Source organism: Echiichthys vipera, assembly GCF_963691815.1.
Source record: "Echiichthys vipera genome assembly, chromosome: 8".
Lineage (NCBI taxonomy): Eukaryota > Metazoa > Chordata > Actinopteri > Perciformes > Trachinidae > Echiichthys > Echiichthys vipera.
Window position 1 is genome coordinate 11,611,168 of NC_139833.1, and position 20,198 is coordinate 11,631,365.

The following is a 20,198-nucleotide window of genomic DNA, read 5'->3' on the forward strand; positions in this document are numbered from 1 at the left end:
GACAGACAATTCATTGATTAATTTATTTGTCTCGTATACATACAAGTATGTGTAGTATAAACAAAATGATTATAAAATCTAAATAAACATAAATGACTTATCAATTATTATTAATTCATGCCACATTTCAAGCAAAACATTTGATGATTCCAGCCTCTCAAATGTGAAGTAAATACAATATTGCTGTGCTGCAGTCACATTTGGTTCAGTTTTGGTTTACACCGTGCAATATGATCCCTCTGCACAATAAAGTAGTACCATACAGTGTAATGTCTTACATTTCAGTGTAATATTATACAGTCATCACTGCTGTGGTGGTGTATGATAATGTAATGTATATACGTATAATGTAATGTATATGAAACTATGTATACACAGGTTTACAGGGTGTACTCACTCTGTGTTAAGGTGGTTTAAAGTATACCTTCACATCAGCCAAAAAAGCTATTCATAAATTGAAGAGCATACAAACTTCCTCCCCAGTAATCTACCTAGTTATATCTGCCTTGTAGGTCCGTGTTTATGCCTGATAACACTTGGTTTAGTTGTCAAACATGTACATTTTTTTTATCTTATATAATATTATTATAATATAGTATCATATGACACATTTCCCTCCTGTTCACCTTCTCCAAAAGAAAACAGCCATTACTACTTTTGTTTTTTTAGCACTCATTTGCGACACGGAAGCTGGAAAGTATGAGCCTATGGAAGAGCACCTGAAGGCAGCACCAGTGAGGGGTGTTTGCCTCCAGTTTACAGAGTTACTTTTAGTCAGTTAGACTTTTGTTTTGTGAGTGAATGCAACACACAAAGCCGTAAACAATCACGTCTTCTTACATTAAAACCCGAGAATGATAAATGTACTGTTTAATATTGATTATTAACCGTTTTCCAACGCAATACTGCATCCGTCCACTTGGTGTCGCTGTAAGGACGGTCACAGACGTCTGATGCACTGTCAACATCCGGCGACACGTCTCCCCAGCACACAGCCGAGCCGTCTGATACATCTTTATTTATTCAAACCCCTCCAGACTTTTCATTAAAAGGCAATGATGTGTCTTTGATACTCTCTGACAAACTGAGTCAGCCAGGCACTTTAAAGTGCAGTGAACCCGCAGCGCTGTAGACAAGCCCACAGCTTCAGATGGGGGAGGTGAGGAAGCTGCAGAAGAAGTTGAGACAGATTGGAAATCTGGAAATAAAAATCAGTCTCAGCCCAGAGGAGAGATACAAGGTACAGAAACACTTCATCTGCTCTTTTGTCCCAATTTTAACTGTGTGAAATCCACGTGATTTTTTTGCAAATTCTGAATAGATTTCCCTCAGGTGCAACAACAGGTTATGAGTGCAGACTTTACTACAGCACAGACACAGATTCACTGGAAATGATAAACATTAGGGCAAGCATCCATCTTCACCAGCTGACACGGGTTGAACATTCAGAGTAGATCTGTGTTTTCATACATTACACTGTTACAGTATATCAGACAGAGGCGTTTCCAGACTTCCAGGCCCAGGCAGGGGTGACCTGGAGGGAGTGTGTGCATGTGCCCACCATAGACCCCTTTTTTATTTTTAGTGCATGCCAAGTTAAAAAAAAAACCCAGTGATGAAAGAAGTACTCAGCTTTTACTTCTGTCAAAGAAGTACTACCACACCGTAGAGATGCATTGTTAAACGTAAAAGTCCTGCATTCAAAATGTTACTTAAGTAGAAGTACAGACGTATTAGCATCAACATGTACTTAACGTACAAAAAGTAAAGGTACTCATTATGCAGAATGGCCCATTTTAGATTATTAGATTATAAATGTTGATGAATTCATGTAAATATCCCTTTAATGTTGCAGCTGGTAAAGGTGGGGATGCTTTAATCTACTTTATATACTGCTGTGTAGCTTCATCTATACAATATGCATATGTTATTGCATTTGTTGATAATATTTGTTTGTATTGTGAAAAAAAGTACAATATTTCTAATGAAATGTAGTGGAGTATGGGTATAAAGTAGATTATAATGGAATTACTTAAGTAAAGTACAGTACCTCAAGATTGTACTTAAGTAAATGTTACTTTCAACCCCTGGATAAAACATGGTCAGCAGTTCCTCTAAAACACCACAATAATTCACAAGACCTCGAGGAACACCATAGAAAAGCCTCTGCTGTGATAAGGTATCAAAAACCTTTTGACATTTGGAGATTGCCGCAAGATTTGTATTTATTTGGCGATTGGATGGAAAGCACTTTTGTTCAGGAAACTGCTCAGAAACCCCCTTAATTCCAGTAAACCTTGGTAAGCCATAGATCCTCTGGATGCTCTAAGTCTCTAGTTTGTGGTTGTAAAGTTTCATGAGGCTGTGATTATCCTAGAGGTCACGACAGCTCATTTTATACAGTGAGCTCAAGTTTAACAAAAATGCTCTCACTACAATGAAATGAGACTAACATCATCACACATGAACACAATTGATCTTGTTGAATCCACATCAGTGTACGCTTTCCAGTCAGACCCGATTATTGCAGTTTTAAGATTGTTTAGGAATCCCAGTGTGCAGAAATCAAATACTATACTATTACTATATTTTGGAATAGGCAAAGATAACATGTTTGTACAGAGAAAAACTGCATATTTTATTGCCACAAGCTGCATGGGATTATTATTAAGTGTGCGTGTCTGTAAAGTGGAAACTCCATTTCAGTCAAGTGACACCTTTGAAAATGGCCATGCCAGTTTCTCCCCTTGCTGAAGTTGAGCCTAACTTTGGAGCGTTATTTACCCCTCTCCCTCAGCAAGTTAGCATGACATGATTGATCCCAATTGATTCTTTAGATCGTATACTTAGATAGGACCCTTATCTTCATCTTCACTTTAGCTGGAAAATGGAACCTGCTCCTCTTTAAGACATTAGGTCGCCTGAGATTGATCGCCCGTGGTCTCACCGGTCTCTTACTGGTGATCAGATTTGACACACACCGTAGTAGCCAAGCTCACATTGCTACCAAAGATGATGGTATTAGAAAAATCTTTTGTGTGATGCTTCAAAGATATGAATGAAGTGTTACAACATCAAGAGGAAAAATATGTGATGAACATGATTTAATGATAATGGTGGTATGAATAATTTGACAGGTTTCACGCTATGAATTTGAAAGATGAGAAGCTTTCACGTTGAGGAGAGTGCCTTAGAAAAGAAAAATGATCAGGAGCTGCAGGAGAGTCTCAGTATGTTAAAGGGCAGAATCTGAATTCTGTAAGTTATCGTCCTGGCCTTCAACAGTGTGTTTTCAGGGAAATAAATGCATACGGGGTGTCGCACACATATACAACTAAATATAAGTAGAAATGGTGAAGGTTACTGGTATAAAACCCATGATTCATCTCTATTAATAAGTGGCTTTTCCTTAGTCTGCATGTATAGTGCGGGGTGGAATATCAGGCATGACTGTAAAACAGAAATAAATTCCCTTTTAAAGTAATATTACACCTTATTAACAATTGAGTATCTCCTCATTTCATTAACACGTCTTGTGAGAAATGGTAGTTCGTGGATTTAGGCTTAGCATGAATAAATAAAAGAATAAAGATGAATAAAGATAAGGACAGCACTCCAAGTTCACTGATTTATTCAGTTGCCACACGAGACTTGGACTTCGCCTAACGCATGTAAAAGTAGTGGAACGAAACAGAAGTACATTTTTTGACAAGGACTGTCCTCAAGTATGATATTGCAGTATTTGAACTCCCACTTTTTACTCCTTTATACCACAACATTTAAGAGGGAAGTATTTTACGTCACTACATATATCTGAGGGAGAGATAGAAAAGACACAATAGGTTTTTAAAATATGAAGTATTGTTACGGTTTAAACTACCCAACAGAGTAGAATATCGTTTCTATAATTAGCTCAAAACAGAACAAAATTAAAATGCTACTACACAGATATGCATTAATAATGATAATTAAACAATATAATAATTATTCCCCTGCCCGAAGAATACTTTTGCTTTTACTTCTGTATTTTTTCAATACTATCCAATGAGTTTTTACGTTGGGGTATTGCTACTTAAAATGGCTTATTTAAGATTTAGTTGTTTTTGTTTTGTACTGGATTCTCCAGTTTTTACATTTTGCATTTTTTCATTTTTCAATACAACTCAATCCTGTCTTGTTATACCCTTCCTGTCTACGAATTGCCAAAATCTATTCAAACTCTGTGCCCCCAGTTTCTCAAAATATATCTATATATGGTAGTTGTATTGAGATAACCCTGTTGAGATCACTACTACATCACCAGGATTTATTTTCTCAGATGTAATTGAGCTCTACCAGAGCCACAAAAGACATGATATAAGTGACCTGCTATCACTACAAGACCTTTATGTGTAAAAGTGGTGGAAACACAGGAAACTTTATTTCAAGCTGTCATACCTAATTTACTCATTCATGCATCTTTCATAACTCGCAGTCAGACAGGAGTACGCTGCATGTTGCCAGTTGCAGTCTAATAAATCAAGACAGCCTGAGACAGACTGAGTTGGTTGTGCATATAAACAACTTGTGGATTTAGTGGCTTGGTTGAAAACCAATCTCGTGCCTTCTTCCCTCTCAGATCTCCAGGAAGGCGGAGCTGCGTTCCAGATTGGCTGAGCTTCAGCTGCAGCTTTCTGGCCCGCAGCAAACTCTGGGGATTGTGGGTGACGAAAAAAAGGAGAAGATGAAAAGACAAGTGTAAGGAAGTGAGGGAGAGGTACCAGCAAGAAGGAGCAGATGGAGAGAAGCATAATTCTTCAAAAGCAACAACATTCACTTTGAAGCCTTTGATCTTTTTTGTATGTCTATCAAAACACGCTGGAGGTCAAATACTGTCACGCTGTAGTAAAATGCAAACTTAACACTGTTCATTATGTGTCATGTAAACATCTTTCAGGGATGTCATCCTCCTTATTTAATGCTCCTTAGGGTCGTTAATTGAAATTAGCATGTGTGGATATTAATATCAAATTGAATGAAACACTCCTAGTCTAATCTTTCTGGGACTAGGAGCTCATTAAAAAGTAGTGTTTTTGTTTGTGTGGGACTTCGAGATCCTCTACAGGTATGCTCACTGTCACAAAGGATGGGGTGTGCCCTTTGCATTTTGATTATTCATTCAGCTCTCGCTTTTGTGCACTGGCACAGGGAGAATGCCCCTGAGGCTCTTCCATCACAAACGCCTCCAGCCTCCAAGATCCTTAAGGGAGAAGAGAAGTCCAAAGCTCGAGCAACGCCAGCGCCGGCTGCCAGGCAGAGGGAAGCAGGAGGGGGCGCAGCGACAGTGAGACAGCAGGAAAGGACAGGCCAGGCCAAGGTGTCAGATCACTGCCGAGACGTGTCAGGAGGCTGCTCTGACTTTGACACGGAGCAGCAACAGCGACAGGAAGGTGGGATTAATTAAGAAGGCTATTATTACAGTTTATCGCAGGCAGTTAAAGGCACAATGCAGTGCCCTAAGGCGTCGTTAACATCAAAAATTACATTATACACGCATGCCTCGAGGAGTCCTAAAAGCTCATGTGGCTGCCAGTATTAAAATCAACAGGCTGCAGTTGCTTCCCTGAAGACAGGACCCACGTTTTGCATCCTTGGAGTTAAATTAGCCCCTCGCTTCGTAGTGGCGGACTAATTCATATTCTAGAACTGTGTAGATTAACAAGCTGAGGTGCTGATGAGTCAACATTACTAATGGGAAAAATCATTTCCTTCCACAGGAGCGAAATTTGCATCCCTCAAATCGTCTTGGGAGAAAGCAAAGTTTCGCTTGCGGCTGCTGGAGGGTCATAATGACATAGTCACCTGTGTGGTTGCTGTTGACAACCTGGTTGTTTCTGGAAGGTAAAGCAGGAAAGGAGACCCAATTTGCATAATGGATGTACAAAGTGAACATTTCACCTAATTTATCACTTAATATGCTCCTGCTCTCTCCCTCGCTGTCTGACATATTTGTTTTTCCTCCCCCTCGCCATGATGGCTCGCCGCAAATCTCTCTCAATTTATGTCCGACGGCTTTTAACTTTCCTTGTCTCCACCTTCTCTTACTCCCTTTCTGCCCTCCCGCAACCTCTCTTTCTCACGCCGTCCATCTTTTCCTCTAAAAAGCCGGGATACGACGGTGAAGGTGTGGCACGTTCCCACTGCAACAGAGCACAAGAACCTCGGGGGTCACAGCGGTGGGGTCACCTGCCTGTCTGTACCTCCCCCTGAGTACTGCAAGAGGCTGGGTGAGGACACGCATATATGCATATACACATGCACACATTTACATCCTTACATGTGTTGCAGACTGCAGCTGAGTAATGCCCATGTCCTGCGGTCTGGTAATTATAGGAGCAGTTCATCAGATCAACCCCAGTGAGAGATAACCTCAGTAGACACTTTAGAGAGTTCACTGTCTGTCTGAAGCAGGCAGCCTTCCATCACTTGAACTCCAAGGCCCTCTCCGTCTCGCCTCCTACACTCCCTCCCCACCTGCTTCCTTAACTTAAAATACCAAGTCGAGGAGAGCATAGAAGATGCAGCTTAGTCAAACTTAGCCACACTGTGTTCATAGACTAATTATTTGTTTCTTTTTTTATAGCCTCTTTCTTGCAATCTGTCCCCTTTTAGTACATCATCACTTATTTACAGCTTCCTCTCAGCTCAATCTTTTTGTCTTCTGCTCTCCCTCTCTCTCATTCTGATCCCCATTCTTTACCCTTCCTCCTCCTCCTCCTCCTCCTCTGTCCCCTCTCTCCCTTCCTGCTCTTCTGTCTGTGTTTGCCCTCTCGCCAGCCTGGTCCCTGTCTCTGTCCGACAAGGAGAGGTTTATTTTGAGTGGCTCAGCAGACTGCTATGTGAAGATCTGGGCCCTGAGCATTGGTATGCTTAACCACACAAACATACACAAACACACACACACACACATATATATATATATATATATTTATACACAAATATATATTTATTGGGAATATATGAAGGTAGACAGAGCCCCTGGGGTTCTGTCTGGGAAACGTGTCTGTGTGTGAGTGCATCGTAATCAATGTGTGCCTGTGGCTGGTGGTCTGCGTCCTGTCAATTAAATTGCATTTTCCTGTTACCTCCAGGGCAGTGTGTTAAGTCTATCTACACGTTCAACGCTGTGACTGCACTCTGCTTTGTGCCAGAGGGAGACGGCTACATCATCACTGGATCAGGTGTGTCTCTGTGTGGGGAAACTAAGAGCTAGTGACACGGTGAACAGAATAATTGGGAGTAGACAGCGGCATTGTGTCTTAGTTGTATATTAGTTGCTTTGGTGTAGACATTTGTTACTAATATGTATGTATGCATCATCTGCCAGCAAGTTAGTGAGTGTAGCACAGGGCTATCGGGCTGAATCAGAGGCACACAGATTAGGCAGTCAGGCTCAGGTGGGTCGACCGTGACCAACAATAATGACTGCCAGGCACCTGTCAGCACACGGTAACCTCACACTCTGTCACCCCTCAGATGGGGGGAAAGTTCAAGCCTGGAGCTGGCACACTTTTGAAAACTGCCAGTCAATCAACGCTCACCAGGAAGCAGTCTCTTCCATCCAGGTGGGTGGGTCACTCACCTACGTGTCATGATGCTCAAGCTGTTTTCATGTTCAGCCTATTTATAAAGGCTGAGACAAAAAACACACACACCAATGTTTCCCTCTCAGTAGATGCTGTCTAAACTAGTTTTAGTACTCTTGGCTATTAATTTGTCCTCCTCAGGAAATCAAACAGCTGTATTTCTGCACTTATCCTCACAGAAGCTTTCCCCGTTTATTGCTTTCAAATAGAAATCAAAGATAATTGTTGAGATGTAAGCCGTGGAGCTTGGACAATTTTAGAAATCATACTGTACACATTTTGAGCAGAAAGTCTTTTTATGAATATTGAAATCCAGAGTTGCATATGCACATTTTCTTTCAATTTGCAATCAAAAAAGTGTGCATAAAGCATTAAAGCGTAGCACATCATTGTCATCCTCCTTGTTGTTTATCATGCAAAGCACACATTCCATTTATAATCAACAGCGGCACAGAAACGTACATTTTGAAACTGTTAACACAAACATACATGCACTCTGCCTCGCTTTTTCTGTGTATCTAACTCTCTTACGCGCACACATACACACGTACACACAAACTGGGTAAAGACTAGGATCACCATGACAACCACGTCTCCTGTGCCCTCCGCAGTCTCAGGGTCCGCTGGTGTTCAGCGGCTCGGCAGAGGGAGGGGTGTCTGTGTGGGAGAACCGGTGTTCGGATCGTGACCCTCTGAGGCTGCTGCACCACTGGGGCGAACAGGTGACAGGCTGTGGAGGGGGGCCGGGCGGGCGTCTGACCCTCAGCCCGCGAGGAGACAAAGTGTTCCTGGCTTACGGTCGAGCCTGGCTCAAGATCCTGCACTGGAGGACCGGTGAGCTCTAGAGTGGGATGGGCAGTGTGTGTGTGTGTGTGTGTGTGTGTGTGTGTGTGTGTGTGTGTGTGTGTGTGTGTGTGTGTGTGTGTGTGTGTGTGTGTGTGTGTGTGTGTGTGTGTGTGTGTGTGTGTGTGTGTGTGTGTGTGTGTGTGTGTGTGTGTGTGTGTGTGTGTGTGTGTGTGTGTGTGTGTGTGTGTGTGTGTGTGTGTGTGTGTGTGTGTGTGTGTGTGTGTGTGTGTGTGTGTGTGTGTGTGTGTGTGTGTGTGTGTGTGTGTGTGTGTGTGTGTGTGTGTCAGGAGATTGAAAAAGGAAGGTAGATGAAGGGACATTTGCATAATCTTTCCACCTTACATCTGTCCAATTATCACAGGAACCATGTCCAGGCTGACCAATCACAACAGCATCACCGGGGTAACAGATTGTGTCCACCAGACAGAAGGCCTCCTAATTGGCTCTTGCTATGATCTGGCGAACGGAGAGAGCTCGCTAAATTGTGAGTTGCAGAGTAAACCATGCGCAACCAGAAGTAGCTCGCACAATAAGGACATAAGAAAAAAATCAAAGGCACTTTGTTTTTCCTCTGTTGACCTCCGCTCCCTCCTCCTCCCTCTAGTATTCTCTCTGCCTCAGTGTCGGTACCTGGCCTCTCTGACCTGGCCCGATGCTCCCAGAATCCTCTGCTTTGCAGCGTGGACCACAGGGAGCGGAGACCACCGGTGGGTCACTGGAGGTCATGACCTCATCGTTTGGGAGCAGCCCCCAGTTCTGAGAAGCAGAGGTGGGAGTAGTACAAGTCAACACCATTCATTTAAAAATGATTTTAGTCTAAACTGCTCAATTATATTTGTTATTTGCATATTTCTTACCAAGGTTAACTGCACTGCTATTTCTAAAGCTCTACTGGGATTTATGAGCTGCGAATGAATATAGCTGATGTTGGCACACACCTCTATTGATATTAGGTGTTTAATTAATTGCGGGGTGTGAATGTTGAAGGAGTGACGTCACAGTGAAGAGAGACAGTCGGTTGGAGTCCTGTTTGCTGGAGTCAGAGGGGGACACCGAAGATGACGAGGAGACTGACGGTACACACTTTTTCTGCAATTTCACACATTTCCATGTCTCATTTACTGACTGGCACGTGTAACCATGGAGTTTGCAGACTTCACAATGTTTAAGATGATGCGTGCTGTGACGAATTCCCATGACCTCCTTGTCAAATTTAGATGATTACGACGACAACGATGAAGGAAAAGACAGCGGAACTGAAGGTGTGGAGGATGGAGGGTCCGGCTCGTGGTTGCGCTGCGTTCTCCAGTAAGTGCTGGTTTCTCATGCCGAGGACACCACGGCCCGCAGCTATGAAGAGGAAATGAGAGGGAGGGAGCGTGGTGACAGTGAAGGAGGGTGCAGGGGAATGAAGTGTGACAGACTGAGTGTCAGTGTCGGCGGTGGGGATGGAGACAGTGAGTGTGTGGGTATGTGTGTGAAAGGCAGATTGTTTTCTATGTAAATATTATTCCCTCATACAATAAAGCTGTCACCCTGTGACTCTCACCTCCAAATTGGCATCTCTTGTCTTTTTTTTTTTTTTTTTTATCTGACCCGGCATCTTCTTCAAATAACAGTCCATCGCCCTGCTCTGCCGGCGCAACCTGTGTAAATGAATGTAAATGAAATTTTATTCCATCTTTATTCCCCTCGTTGCTTCCTCATTCTCTTCCTCCTCCTCCTTTTTGCTGTCTTTATTCCTGCCTCTATCTCTCTGGGGTGTCCTTGCCTGTTTTTGTAAACATAATTGAAGAGGGTTTTTTTTTATCTTTTTAACCTCCCGCCTCTAAAATGAGCTCACCCATGTCGTCCTCAGTATCATTTCTGTTTGCCTTGTCAAATGCATTTATTTTCCTCTGCATTTAATTGTACCAGTTTTTCTAAAAAAACACATAATTAGCATTTAAATCTCTTTCCTACAGTCTCTTGCCCTCCCTACATCGCTCTCTCTCCCCGCTCTTACTCTAGCAGACTCTACATGTCTCAGTCGCTAAGGCAACCAATGCTTTTTTTTCCTCACTTGCTCTCTGTATCTCCCCCTTTCTCTCTGTCTCCCTCTCTCATTCCCTCTCTCCACTGCCAGAGGTAGGCATGATAACTGATATGTGTTGGAGTGTGTGCGAGTGTGTGTGTGCATGCTTGTGTCCGTCTCCCGGTGTGCTGGTGTGTCTCAAAGTGACATTTTCTGTGGCATTTAGGCAGCAGTTGTGGATCTGAAGTTACCTCTCTCCGCTTAAAGTGCTATATAGAGTATTTGCTCCATGCATGACGCTTCTAATGATGATTAATGTGCTGTGCTCAGGTGTGTGCACTGTAAATGTGTGTGAGAGAGCAGAACAGTCCGTGACTGTACTTCTGGGTGTTTTTGGATGCAGATGTGGATTCTGTATAAACATGTGGCGCATAATTGAGTGTTAAATTTAAAAGCCCAGGGGAGTCTGTTTTTAAAAGATGACAGTTGGCTTTCTGCCAGTTCTCTTGCTGGTGCCTATGTTTACATGCTTTTTATCTGGCAACATAAAAGAAGAAAAAAAAGCTGGACCCTCCCCCTTTCTCTCCCTCTCTATCCCTCTCTTGCCCTCCTGTCCTATCTTACAGAGAGAGATGATCGGAGGAGCGGAGTCTCAGTGAACAGAGCGAAGCGATGGAGAGATGGTAAGATGGATAGTAACTGAGGGGAAGGGGGGATGTATGGAGGTGCAGATGCATAAAATTCCAGTCTGAGTGATGGCCGGCATAAGAATCAATTTCTGAGCTGATGAGGTCGTGCAGGACGCCTGTGGACAATACATTTTCTCAGAGAACTTCTCTGTCACTCCATCACCTCTCATTCTTTCTCCTCCTCCTTCTCTTCCAGCTCCATCTCTCCTGTCGCACGACTGACTGCCCTCCGCTGCCTCGTCTCCCTTCTCCTGGTTGCTCTGGTGACACAGCTCTCCACCTGTAACCGTGACGACAGCGAGGAGCAGGTTGACACTCTGTCTGTCCAGCTGTCCGTTACAGCCCAGGTCACACCCACCCCTTTGTGGGCAGTGGTCTGGGGTCCCACTCAGCCTCTGGAGGATGAGACCTACCACTTCCTTTCCAGCCAGGAAACTGACCCCCTGCACCAGTATGGAAACCAGCAGGAAGCCAGCACCGCCAAGTCAGATTGGCCTGCAAGCGCGCAGCCCCGAGAAGAGGCACCGCTGGGGTCTAAGGAGGGAGTGGAGGATGGAGGGACGGAGGCGGAAGAGACGGAGCCTGAGGAAGGTGGGCTTCAGGAAATGCACATGAAGGATTTCTAAATAAAGGTGGCCATGAGCCGCGAGCCGCAGTCCACGTGAACACGCACACACACACCACAAGTCCTCCAGGGAATTATCTGTCAACCAGGGTGAAGGCTGCTGTGTGCAGCCGTCTGTGATGTGGCGGGGAATGCCTAATAAAGTTCTCATCACTCTCAGGGAGGAATTGGCCGCTGTCAAAATGCAAGATACAGTGAAGACGTCATCGGATTGGTGTTATAGTTTGAGGCCAGCGTCTCCCACATCCAATTTCATGTTTCAGCTGGCTTCATTGATTTCTTCTTTTGTTCTGGATACAATTATACTTGGTCATGGTGCAAGATTAGTAATTGCAATTGTGTGTGTTACAGTGGACCCTCAGTTCTACGTCACCGTGACCATCTCCTCGCTGCTCATCCTGACGGCAGTCATCATTACAGCCAAACTCTGGTAGGAACCTAAAACTCTCTCCTCCAAAATATTGTGTGTATGGCCACGTAAACATAAAGCAAGTATTGCTCAAGAGTGAATTATGAGCAAACTTTTCCTGTATGAGCTGAACATCTGTCCCACAGAAGGAGGGCAGTACTGGTTCTCCTGATTCAAAGGTTTTTTGATGGTAAAAGTTATGGATAGGACAATTTATCACACATCGAGGTGCAGACCCGTGTGAGCTCCATTACGAGATGCCTCCCTTAATATGATGTCATTTTGGATTTATAATTGAACTCTTTAAGACTGAGAGTTTGAGGTTAAGTGAGGTGCTTTGTCTGAAAGCATTTTGTAGACCCTCTGGATTACATTTGCTCTGAGAAAGTAGTCTTTTTTAGAATAGCATGTGCGTCAGTTAAATAAGGGAAGTGTTGAGGTTAATTGTAGATTTACTTAATCATAATCATAACAGAAGTTATGATTAATAGGTAAATCAATGCACAAAAATTGGGATTCTTTGTTCAGACTTTAGTCTAATCATTGGGGTGTCATTTCATAACTATACAATATTGATTCTTTGGACAACAATACGATATCTGCTGATATCACAGTCTACCACGATACAATATTGATCTGATTAAATTCTGGGGCCTGAGATCGATATGAGACGTTGTCATAGCCAGTGTAACACAGTCAGTTACATTTTTATATAAAAACACAAAACAACTCATACGATTTGATAATTGTATTACTTTACTCATGCAGACATTAAAATGAAGAACAAACCATTCTCACAGTGAGAAGGTTCCAGGTTCGCATCCCGACTGGGGGCCTTTCTGTGTGGAGTTTGCATGTTCTCCCCGTGTTTGCGTGGGTTTTCTCCGGGTACTCCAGTTTCCTCCCACCATCCAAAGACATGCACGTGTTAGGTTATTTGATGACTCTAAAATTGCCCTTAGGTGTGAATGGTTGTCTGTCTCTGTACGGCTCTATGTGCCCTATGATAGACTGGCGTCCTGTCCAGGGTGTACCCCGCCTCACGCCCGATGTAAGCTGGGATCGGCTCCAGCCCCCCGCGACCCCGAGAAGCGGTTGAAGATGAATGAATGAATATTGGATTGATCATTGATCACTGAATTGATTTATGGATACAGATTGATGTATCGTTTTACCACTACTAATCATAGATTAGCATGTTATTTGCTTGATAATTGTACTTCTTTAGTACAAAACCAATCCTAGAGTGACTAATCCCCCTTGTGTTGACTTGGTTATAATCTGAAGACACATCCAAACACTGAGGAGGAGTTCAGTAGGTAGACATAGCTTAGTTTTAAGCGGTAAAATACAGGGATTAAAGCTAAAATCTTCTCGGTAGAAAAAGAAAATCAGGACACTTTTTTCATATTCCCTGTCTAGTTACATTAGGCGTGTAAACACTGTCTGGTGTATTTTAAGAGCATAAAGTTAGATCAATTTTACTAATGTATTTTTCCTGGTTAGAATCTACTGAATTTCTACATTTATCAAACGAATAAACAAACACTTCAAAATATATATACAAATACACAAATATTGCATTGTTTATCTCTCATTAGTTCGCTCATGATGACCCATGTTTGGCCCTTATAACTCATTCTACACACATTGCTCAGCCCTGGCTATTATCAACAGAAATTCTACACAAATGTCCGTTTATATAGACAGTGTGACCCCTCAGGATTTAGTGAGACTGTGATGGGGATTTTGTTTTGTTTTTTCAGTAAAATGCATCAATCTGGTGCACTCTGAGAGGCTAGCTCAATGAACAACTTTGTGCAAAAAGTAAAATATTGTGTGCTCCAATAAAAACATCAAAACATACTGTATAGAATGAATAGTCAGTCATTGTATTAATGGTAATAACATGCCTATATATACATATATATATATATATATATATGTATATATGAACTGACTTTCTATAGATATGAATGGTGGTCACACTCCTAAAGCATGGTAAACAAGATGGCGTCCTTTTTTCAAGAAGGGTCAGCAGGGTTGCGTTGTTGCCACAACGTTGCTTGTTCTGGCAACAACCCAGTGAAAAGACCTTTTTCAAGTTGGAATGTGTCCAAGTTTATTTCCTGTTGCAGTGAATGTGAATGACATCAGCTGACAGGAAGTTAACAAGGACCAAGACTGTTGCTTAGCAATGGAATTCCACTTAAAAAAAAGACGACTCCGGTTAGACAGCAGATTTAACATCACATTTCATTTTAATATAATTTAACAAACTGCAACATTACACAGTTGCACAACATTTCAGTGTCTGTTTTATGTTGTTTTGTTTTATAGACCTTTTCAAGGTAATTTTACTTTTGCTTTCTGAGCCACAACGGCACCCGTAACGTTACCCACTAAAACCCTAAAGCATCCACGACCAGTTCCAGTCCAAAGGGACTTCCCAAATAATTACCGTCACCTACTGACATAACAAGGTTATAACATGACAATCGTATTCTTATCTACACTGATCTCCATTTAAATATTACACTTAATCCCAGATCAAATGTTGTCTTATGATATTGTAATGTTATGTTGAATGTATGTTTTTTTGGGGGGCGGGGGTTCTGTCTTAATGTTTGTCTTTTCTCATTTCTTCTGTCTTTTTTGTGACGCTGTATATGGAGCTGAGTGATGCAGAACAAATGTCAGACTTGTTCTGACAATAAAGTCAAGTTTTTTCAACTGACACAAATCCATCGTAGTGACGGAGAACTTTATTCACTGAAAATATGTTGGGAACAACGGATTCGGAGCTCAGTTAGGGCTATGCATAGGTGTTTATAGGAGACTGGAGTATACTGTGTTTTGAAAAATGGGGCTGAAAGAGTAAATCGTTTAAAAAATTGGAGAATTTGACCCACTGATGGGTCAAGATGAATTACAGTTATAGTTATGGATTGTGCCACGCATGTAGGGATTTATGATGCGGCCAGATGTGTGGGTCTTGATGTCACCATTGTGTCCACATATTGCTCCCTTAAGTGAGAGTTTAGTAATTGCTTTCTAATGACCATATGAACAACACTTGTGTTCCTGAAAGTCACAGTTGGCACAGATGTGTCATTTAGTGCCATTAGGGCTGCAATGATTAACATTTACTATAACCATTAGGATGGAACTGGGAGCAAAAATATATCTGTTTTCTTCAGACTTGAGCGATAACATGGCTTTACTGGTGTCAGTGTGCTTTAATAGTCCACTGGCCATTAAACCTCTCGGAGCATGTTAACACGTGGTAAGGGTTCTGTATGTTCGGTTTTCAGGGGTCGTAGGGAAGTGTACACATGGCCATTAGCTGGAAACGGGGAGTCATCTGTGTGATGTAGTGGAGCACTTGTACGCTGCGTATCAAACCAATAACACCTAGTTTATCTGACTCCTGGGACTCCTCTTTCCTTCTCTTCCTGAATCTCACGCTCTTATTTTCTTTTTTTTGGTCAGCCTCCTTTCTTTTCCTCTCCCCTTCCTTACTGTAATTCTCTTATCTGCTCATCTTACCCACATTTCATTGTTCTATTGTACCATAAATTTTCATTTCATTGCCTGGATCTGTTTAATTTGTTCTCCTTCATATCTCTTTTTCTTACCCTTAATCTCAGTTTTGCTCCCACACTCCTACAGTATATTTTCCTTCCACATGGGCCTTTTTCCCTTGGCCTCCCAGGGATTTTTTTCCCCTTGCTCTGAATACCTGTGTTCCCCTTCTTCCTTCAGATTCTTCGCTTACTTCTTCATTGCCTTACTCTAACGCTCCCTGTCTTTGCACAGCTGGTACTCCTCTTATCTCCCTCGCCAGCACCGCCAGTCCGACTACTGATCCACAGATAATCCTCCAGCTTGAGCTGATACACGATAAACCCCCTTTTCTCTCTGTTCCTGAGACTGGCCTTCGCTGTTGTTTCGATAACTCACTCCGTCGGCCCCCGCCTGTGGAGGAAAATCCACACTGCTGGTGGATCTAAAAGTGCCATACAAAAGTGAGAATTGTAGGGATTGAAGGCTCGAGACATGGTAGCAGCCCCCTCTCTATAGACTGGCTCGTGCTTCAGTGTCATAAATGTGTAAATAACGCCATGTGCTAGATGGAAAGAGTGCCGCGGCATGAGTGAGAGAGGGGGGTACAGATGGACTGAAATGATAGCCTATAGTGGAAATTGGCCACCGTCCAGTTCATTATGATTATAGAAGAGCGGCATATGTGCTCAGTGATTTTCCCAGCCCTAAAATCGTCAGTCTGGCTAATGTTATCAAGTGTGCCGTTGTTTGTGTATGTTGTATATACGTGTGAGAAGAGGACAGGTGTTGCTGACGGAAGATGAGGGTTCAGGATGGATTTTATTGCTGCAAGAACAGCTTTGTTGTGCATCTAAGTATTCTTAAGAGCCCGAACCGACGACTCTCCACTGTGTCTTAATTACCCTCCTCACCTCTGTGATGCGTTACCCCTCCGTCCGTTTCCTCGCCTTGTTGATTCCATCCCACCTTACCCCTTCTGACTTCCTCCCTCCCACAGTGCCTTTCTCCTTCCCCCATTTCTCGCTCTGCCTCCCTCTCCCCTCTGACAGCGTTTTAATGAGTCCGATGAGTGCACTAATTCTCTCTCACAGTGGCAGAGTAATGTGTTCGGTGATGCTAAATGGCTCGGCTGTTCTTGATGCGCTCTGAATTTGTCTCTCTGCCACCCCCCTGTCTTTTCTCTTCATTCTGCTGTTTCTCCTTATCTGTGTCGATGTCCCTCTCCCTTAATTTCACCCCTCTATAATTTCCTACTCTCTCGTTTTCTCTCTCTAACCTTTTACTGTTATCTGTCTCTCTCAAACACCAACTTTCTTTGAGTCCTTTCATCTCTGTTTCTATTCCTGTCCCTCTTGATCTTGGTCTCTTTTTTCCTTAATCTTTCCATCCCTTACCATCTTTTCCCATCCTTCTGTCTGCATCTTTCTCTTTCTTATTGCAACCCCCCGCCCCCCCACCGCACCCTCCTCTTCTTCACCCTCTATCCCTTGGCCATGCGTCTCCCCCAATTTCTTGCCTCTTTCTATCTCCTCTCTCTCTCTCTATCTATCTGTCACTATCCTTCTCTCCTAGTTACGATCGCAGCTGTTCCCAGCATCCACCCCCTCTTTCCCGTGGTGTGGCCCCCCCGCTCTCCCTGGCTCTCCCTCGTTCCCTCGCTTCTGAGGACAGCCGGCAGACGTTGCACAGCACCTCCTCCTCCTTCACCGACAGGGAGAGGTAATGAGTCGCCTCACCAGCTCTGCACAGTCTCAAGTGTGTGTGAATGCATCTCAGTCTATGAGTCTGATGTGCATGTATGAGTTACTGTGTACAAGTGTGTAAAGAAGCCTTATTGCATTATAAGGATGTAGATGGAGTACAAACGGGCAGTAGTGCTACTCTCTGAGGAGTATTCAGGCCTGGAGAGTTGGTGCTGATGTGTCAGTGTTTTAGACTACCTTCCCAGATGAGTCATAGCGGGCAAAGCCTCCGTCCATGAAATTATGCTTTTATTCGAGGGTATTTAAAGTTAATCTCAATCAAGATAATTATAGTGCTCCCTCTTACTCCCCCCCCCCCCATCAGCTTTTTTCCTCCACCTTCCTCCTGCTCTTCCGTTTCTTTCCCCTGCCGCCCTCCCAGTCCCCTGTGATGCAGCTTTCCGTTTGCGTGTACACCACTTTTCCAGCTTCAGGCCTCCCTGCTCCAATTTTCCTCTTCTCCCAAAGCTTCCCACCCCCCTTTCTTTGTTTCTTTCTTTCTTCCCCTCTCACTCTTCTTCTCTGTGTCTCTGGCTGTGTCAGGATCCCAGTTGTGAACATCTGAGGTGACTGTTTTTCCATATGGTAAACATTTCTACGGGGCCTGAGGAGGAACATCAACACGACCGGAGGGTGCGCCCGCAGTGCCGTTTTATTTTCTCTGAAACTGTGAAATTAATCCAGGGGTCCCAAGTATACAGCAATCACAAAACACCTCTACTTCCCTACAGTCTAAAAATCCCAGACACATGTCCCTGCTGCTCCCTCCTTTCCTCTGTGCTTGGTATAAATTTCTCTCATGTGGCTCTGCATCACTGTAACATGCTCTGTTTTTTATCCCCTGTATTGCCCTGAGCTCTTCCAAACCAACCAACCGCTCTGCGCTTCGACCCGCCATGACTAATTCACAAACAAGCAGTTTAACAGACCTGCAACATCCCATTACCCCTGAAATGCCCTACCTGTGCTTCCACAGCTGTTTCCAGTGACTCAGCTGCATATGTGAAGCAGCTCAGTATTCATTCTAATCCAGCAGACTATTCTTTCATGAAATGATGATCAATTTCAGTTCAATTCAGCCGGCTTGTATCTGGTTCATAAAAAGTAAAAAAAAAAAAAGCTTCAGCATCTCCAAACACTGAGCGGGGTATTTCACAAAGCTGTTTGGCAGGGCTGTAGCCAACAGGCAATGTGTTTAACATGTCACGCTCCAAAAACTGCTGTTTATTCCCTGCTTTGGGCGCCTGAAATGCAAATAGTGTGGCTTTTTGCCTCTGCAGTGTGTAGAGGAGTCGGTTTTATTTCAGTTTTTCCTCCTGATTTGTTTTTCTTATCTGGCTGACATTCACCTCTTTGTCGAGCCTTTGTGAGCACCCTCTGTTCCTGCTGGACTGTGCTAGAGATGTGTTAAGCATAGAGCACTTCCAACGGTGGAGATAAAATATTCAGAGCAGGATTGGATAGAAGAAGCATTCCTGTTGAAAATCAAGGATTCCCAAAGGTTTTGGATGGTGCACAACAAAGACAGATTTATGTCATCATGGAAATTATTGTTTGTGAACTGTACACATGATCAAAGGACCGATGTTTCAACCACAGGGATTTTCCCCCCACCTGACGGCCAAGTATTCCAATCTGGTAAACAAAACACCATAATTTCCCTTCATACCATGTTTCAAGTCACTGTATATCAACTGTCTTGGATGCACCAAAAGAAGGTAGTACAAGGAGCATCATTTGTCTCGCTGATGAATCTGCATGTATACAGTAAGAAAACCAGTGAGAGTAGCTTCAAATCTATTATTTATAAATGTCTATTTTATCTATCAGTGAGTGATGTCTAATAAAAACTTTCAAAGCCAAATGTCCGTTTGTGTTTGGCAACTTTTTCTAAGCAGCTTTGAGACATGAACCCCCATTTACACACTACAATCATAGTGCTGGTGGCATCATGTGTGGCTCGTGCAATCCTCCAGATATCCAGTCTTGTGATTTTGAGTAGCATTCCTATAGAAATGTGGTCTTTCTGTACCATGGAAGTTCAATAAAGACTCAACACTGGCATTTTAGCTTTGTGTCTATCTGTTTATTTATATGCATGGTGAACAAATTCCCCTGGGAGCTGTGAGAATTGCGATGCTTTATGGGAAGGACAAAGCTTACACGGTGCATTTTAATAGCTATCGCTGTATCCTAATTTTTTTTCTCCCTGAAGTGAATATTTAGTCCACGGCTGGCATTGATTTTGAACCGTGAGCTTGGCATTAAAAAAGTCCTGCATGTGCCAATCATGTTTTTACCAGTGAGGAGCAGCTGAAAAGGGGGCGTCTGAAGCTTTTCCTTATCTTCTCACCTCATAAAGATTCCTCACGCTTCAGAAAGATTAACAGGATGCTAAGTAAGAGTTTCCTCTACATAGTTTTTCAGACAAATGTCAATAAAATCAAGGCAGGTGCCAGAGGAGAAGCGCATCTCGGGTGTATTGAGATTCTCCACCAGTCAGTTTCTGTCTCCTCTGGGCATTTTACTGATCAATCAAACTAATTGATTGGCTTTGTTCCACTCAGAAGTTTTAATGGCCGCATGTAGTTATGAGACGCATACCAGCAGGCGCTGCAGCAATCTGTAACCGCAGCGGACAAACAACAAACACTAATGCAGCAGTTAAGTGTGAAGTTGCG

General features: G+C 43.1%; 2 protein-coding genes across 2 annotated transcripts; both read left to right on the top strand.

Annotated features, from left to right (window-relative positions):
• Positions 1-990: 990 nt before the first annotated feature.
• Positions 991-10,012, top strand: LOC310950138 (uncharacterized protein). Its single transcript, XM_083917800.1, has 13 exons — positions 991-1,240; positions 4,619-4,737; positions 5,188-5,429; positions 5,757-5,880; positions 6,145-6,266; positions 6,817-6,903; positions 7,131-7,220; positions 7,516-7,604; positions 8,237-8,459; positions 8,833-8,955; positions 9,076-9,240; positions 9,455-9,547; positions 9,689-10,012. The coding sequence occupies exons 1-13, from the start codon at positions 1,151-1,153 to the stop codon at positions 9,781-9,783; spliced, it is 1,662 nt and encodes a 553-aa protein (XP_083773926.1). The 5' UTR covers positions 991-1,150; the 3' UTR covers positions 9,784-10,012.
• A 1,145-nt stretch (positions 10,013-11,157) lies between these two features.
• pianp (PILR alpha associated neural protein) lies at positions 11,158-18,082 on the top strand (the record flags this gene model as incomplete). The annotated part of the gene is made up of 5 exons (XM_083917801.1): positions 11,158-11,168; positions 11,371-11,765; positions 12,151-12,229; positions 17,348-17,494; positions 18,061-18,082. 5 exons carry the CDS (start codon positions 11,158-11,160, stop codon positions 18,080-18,082), a joined length of 654 nt encoding a protein of 217 aa, XP_083773927.1.
• Positions 18,083-20,198: the final 2,116 nt, after the last annotated feature.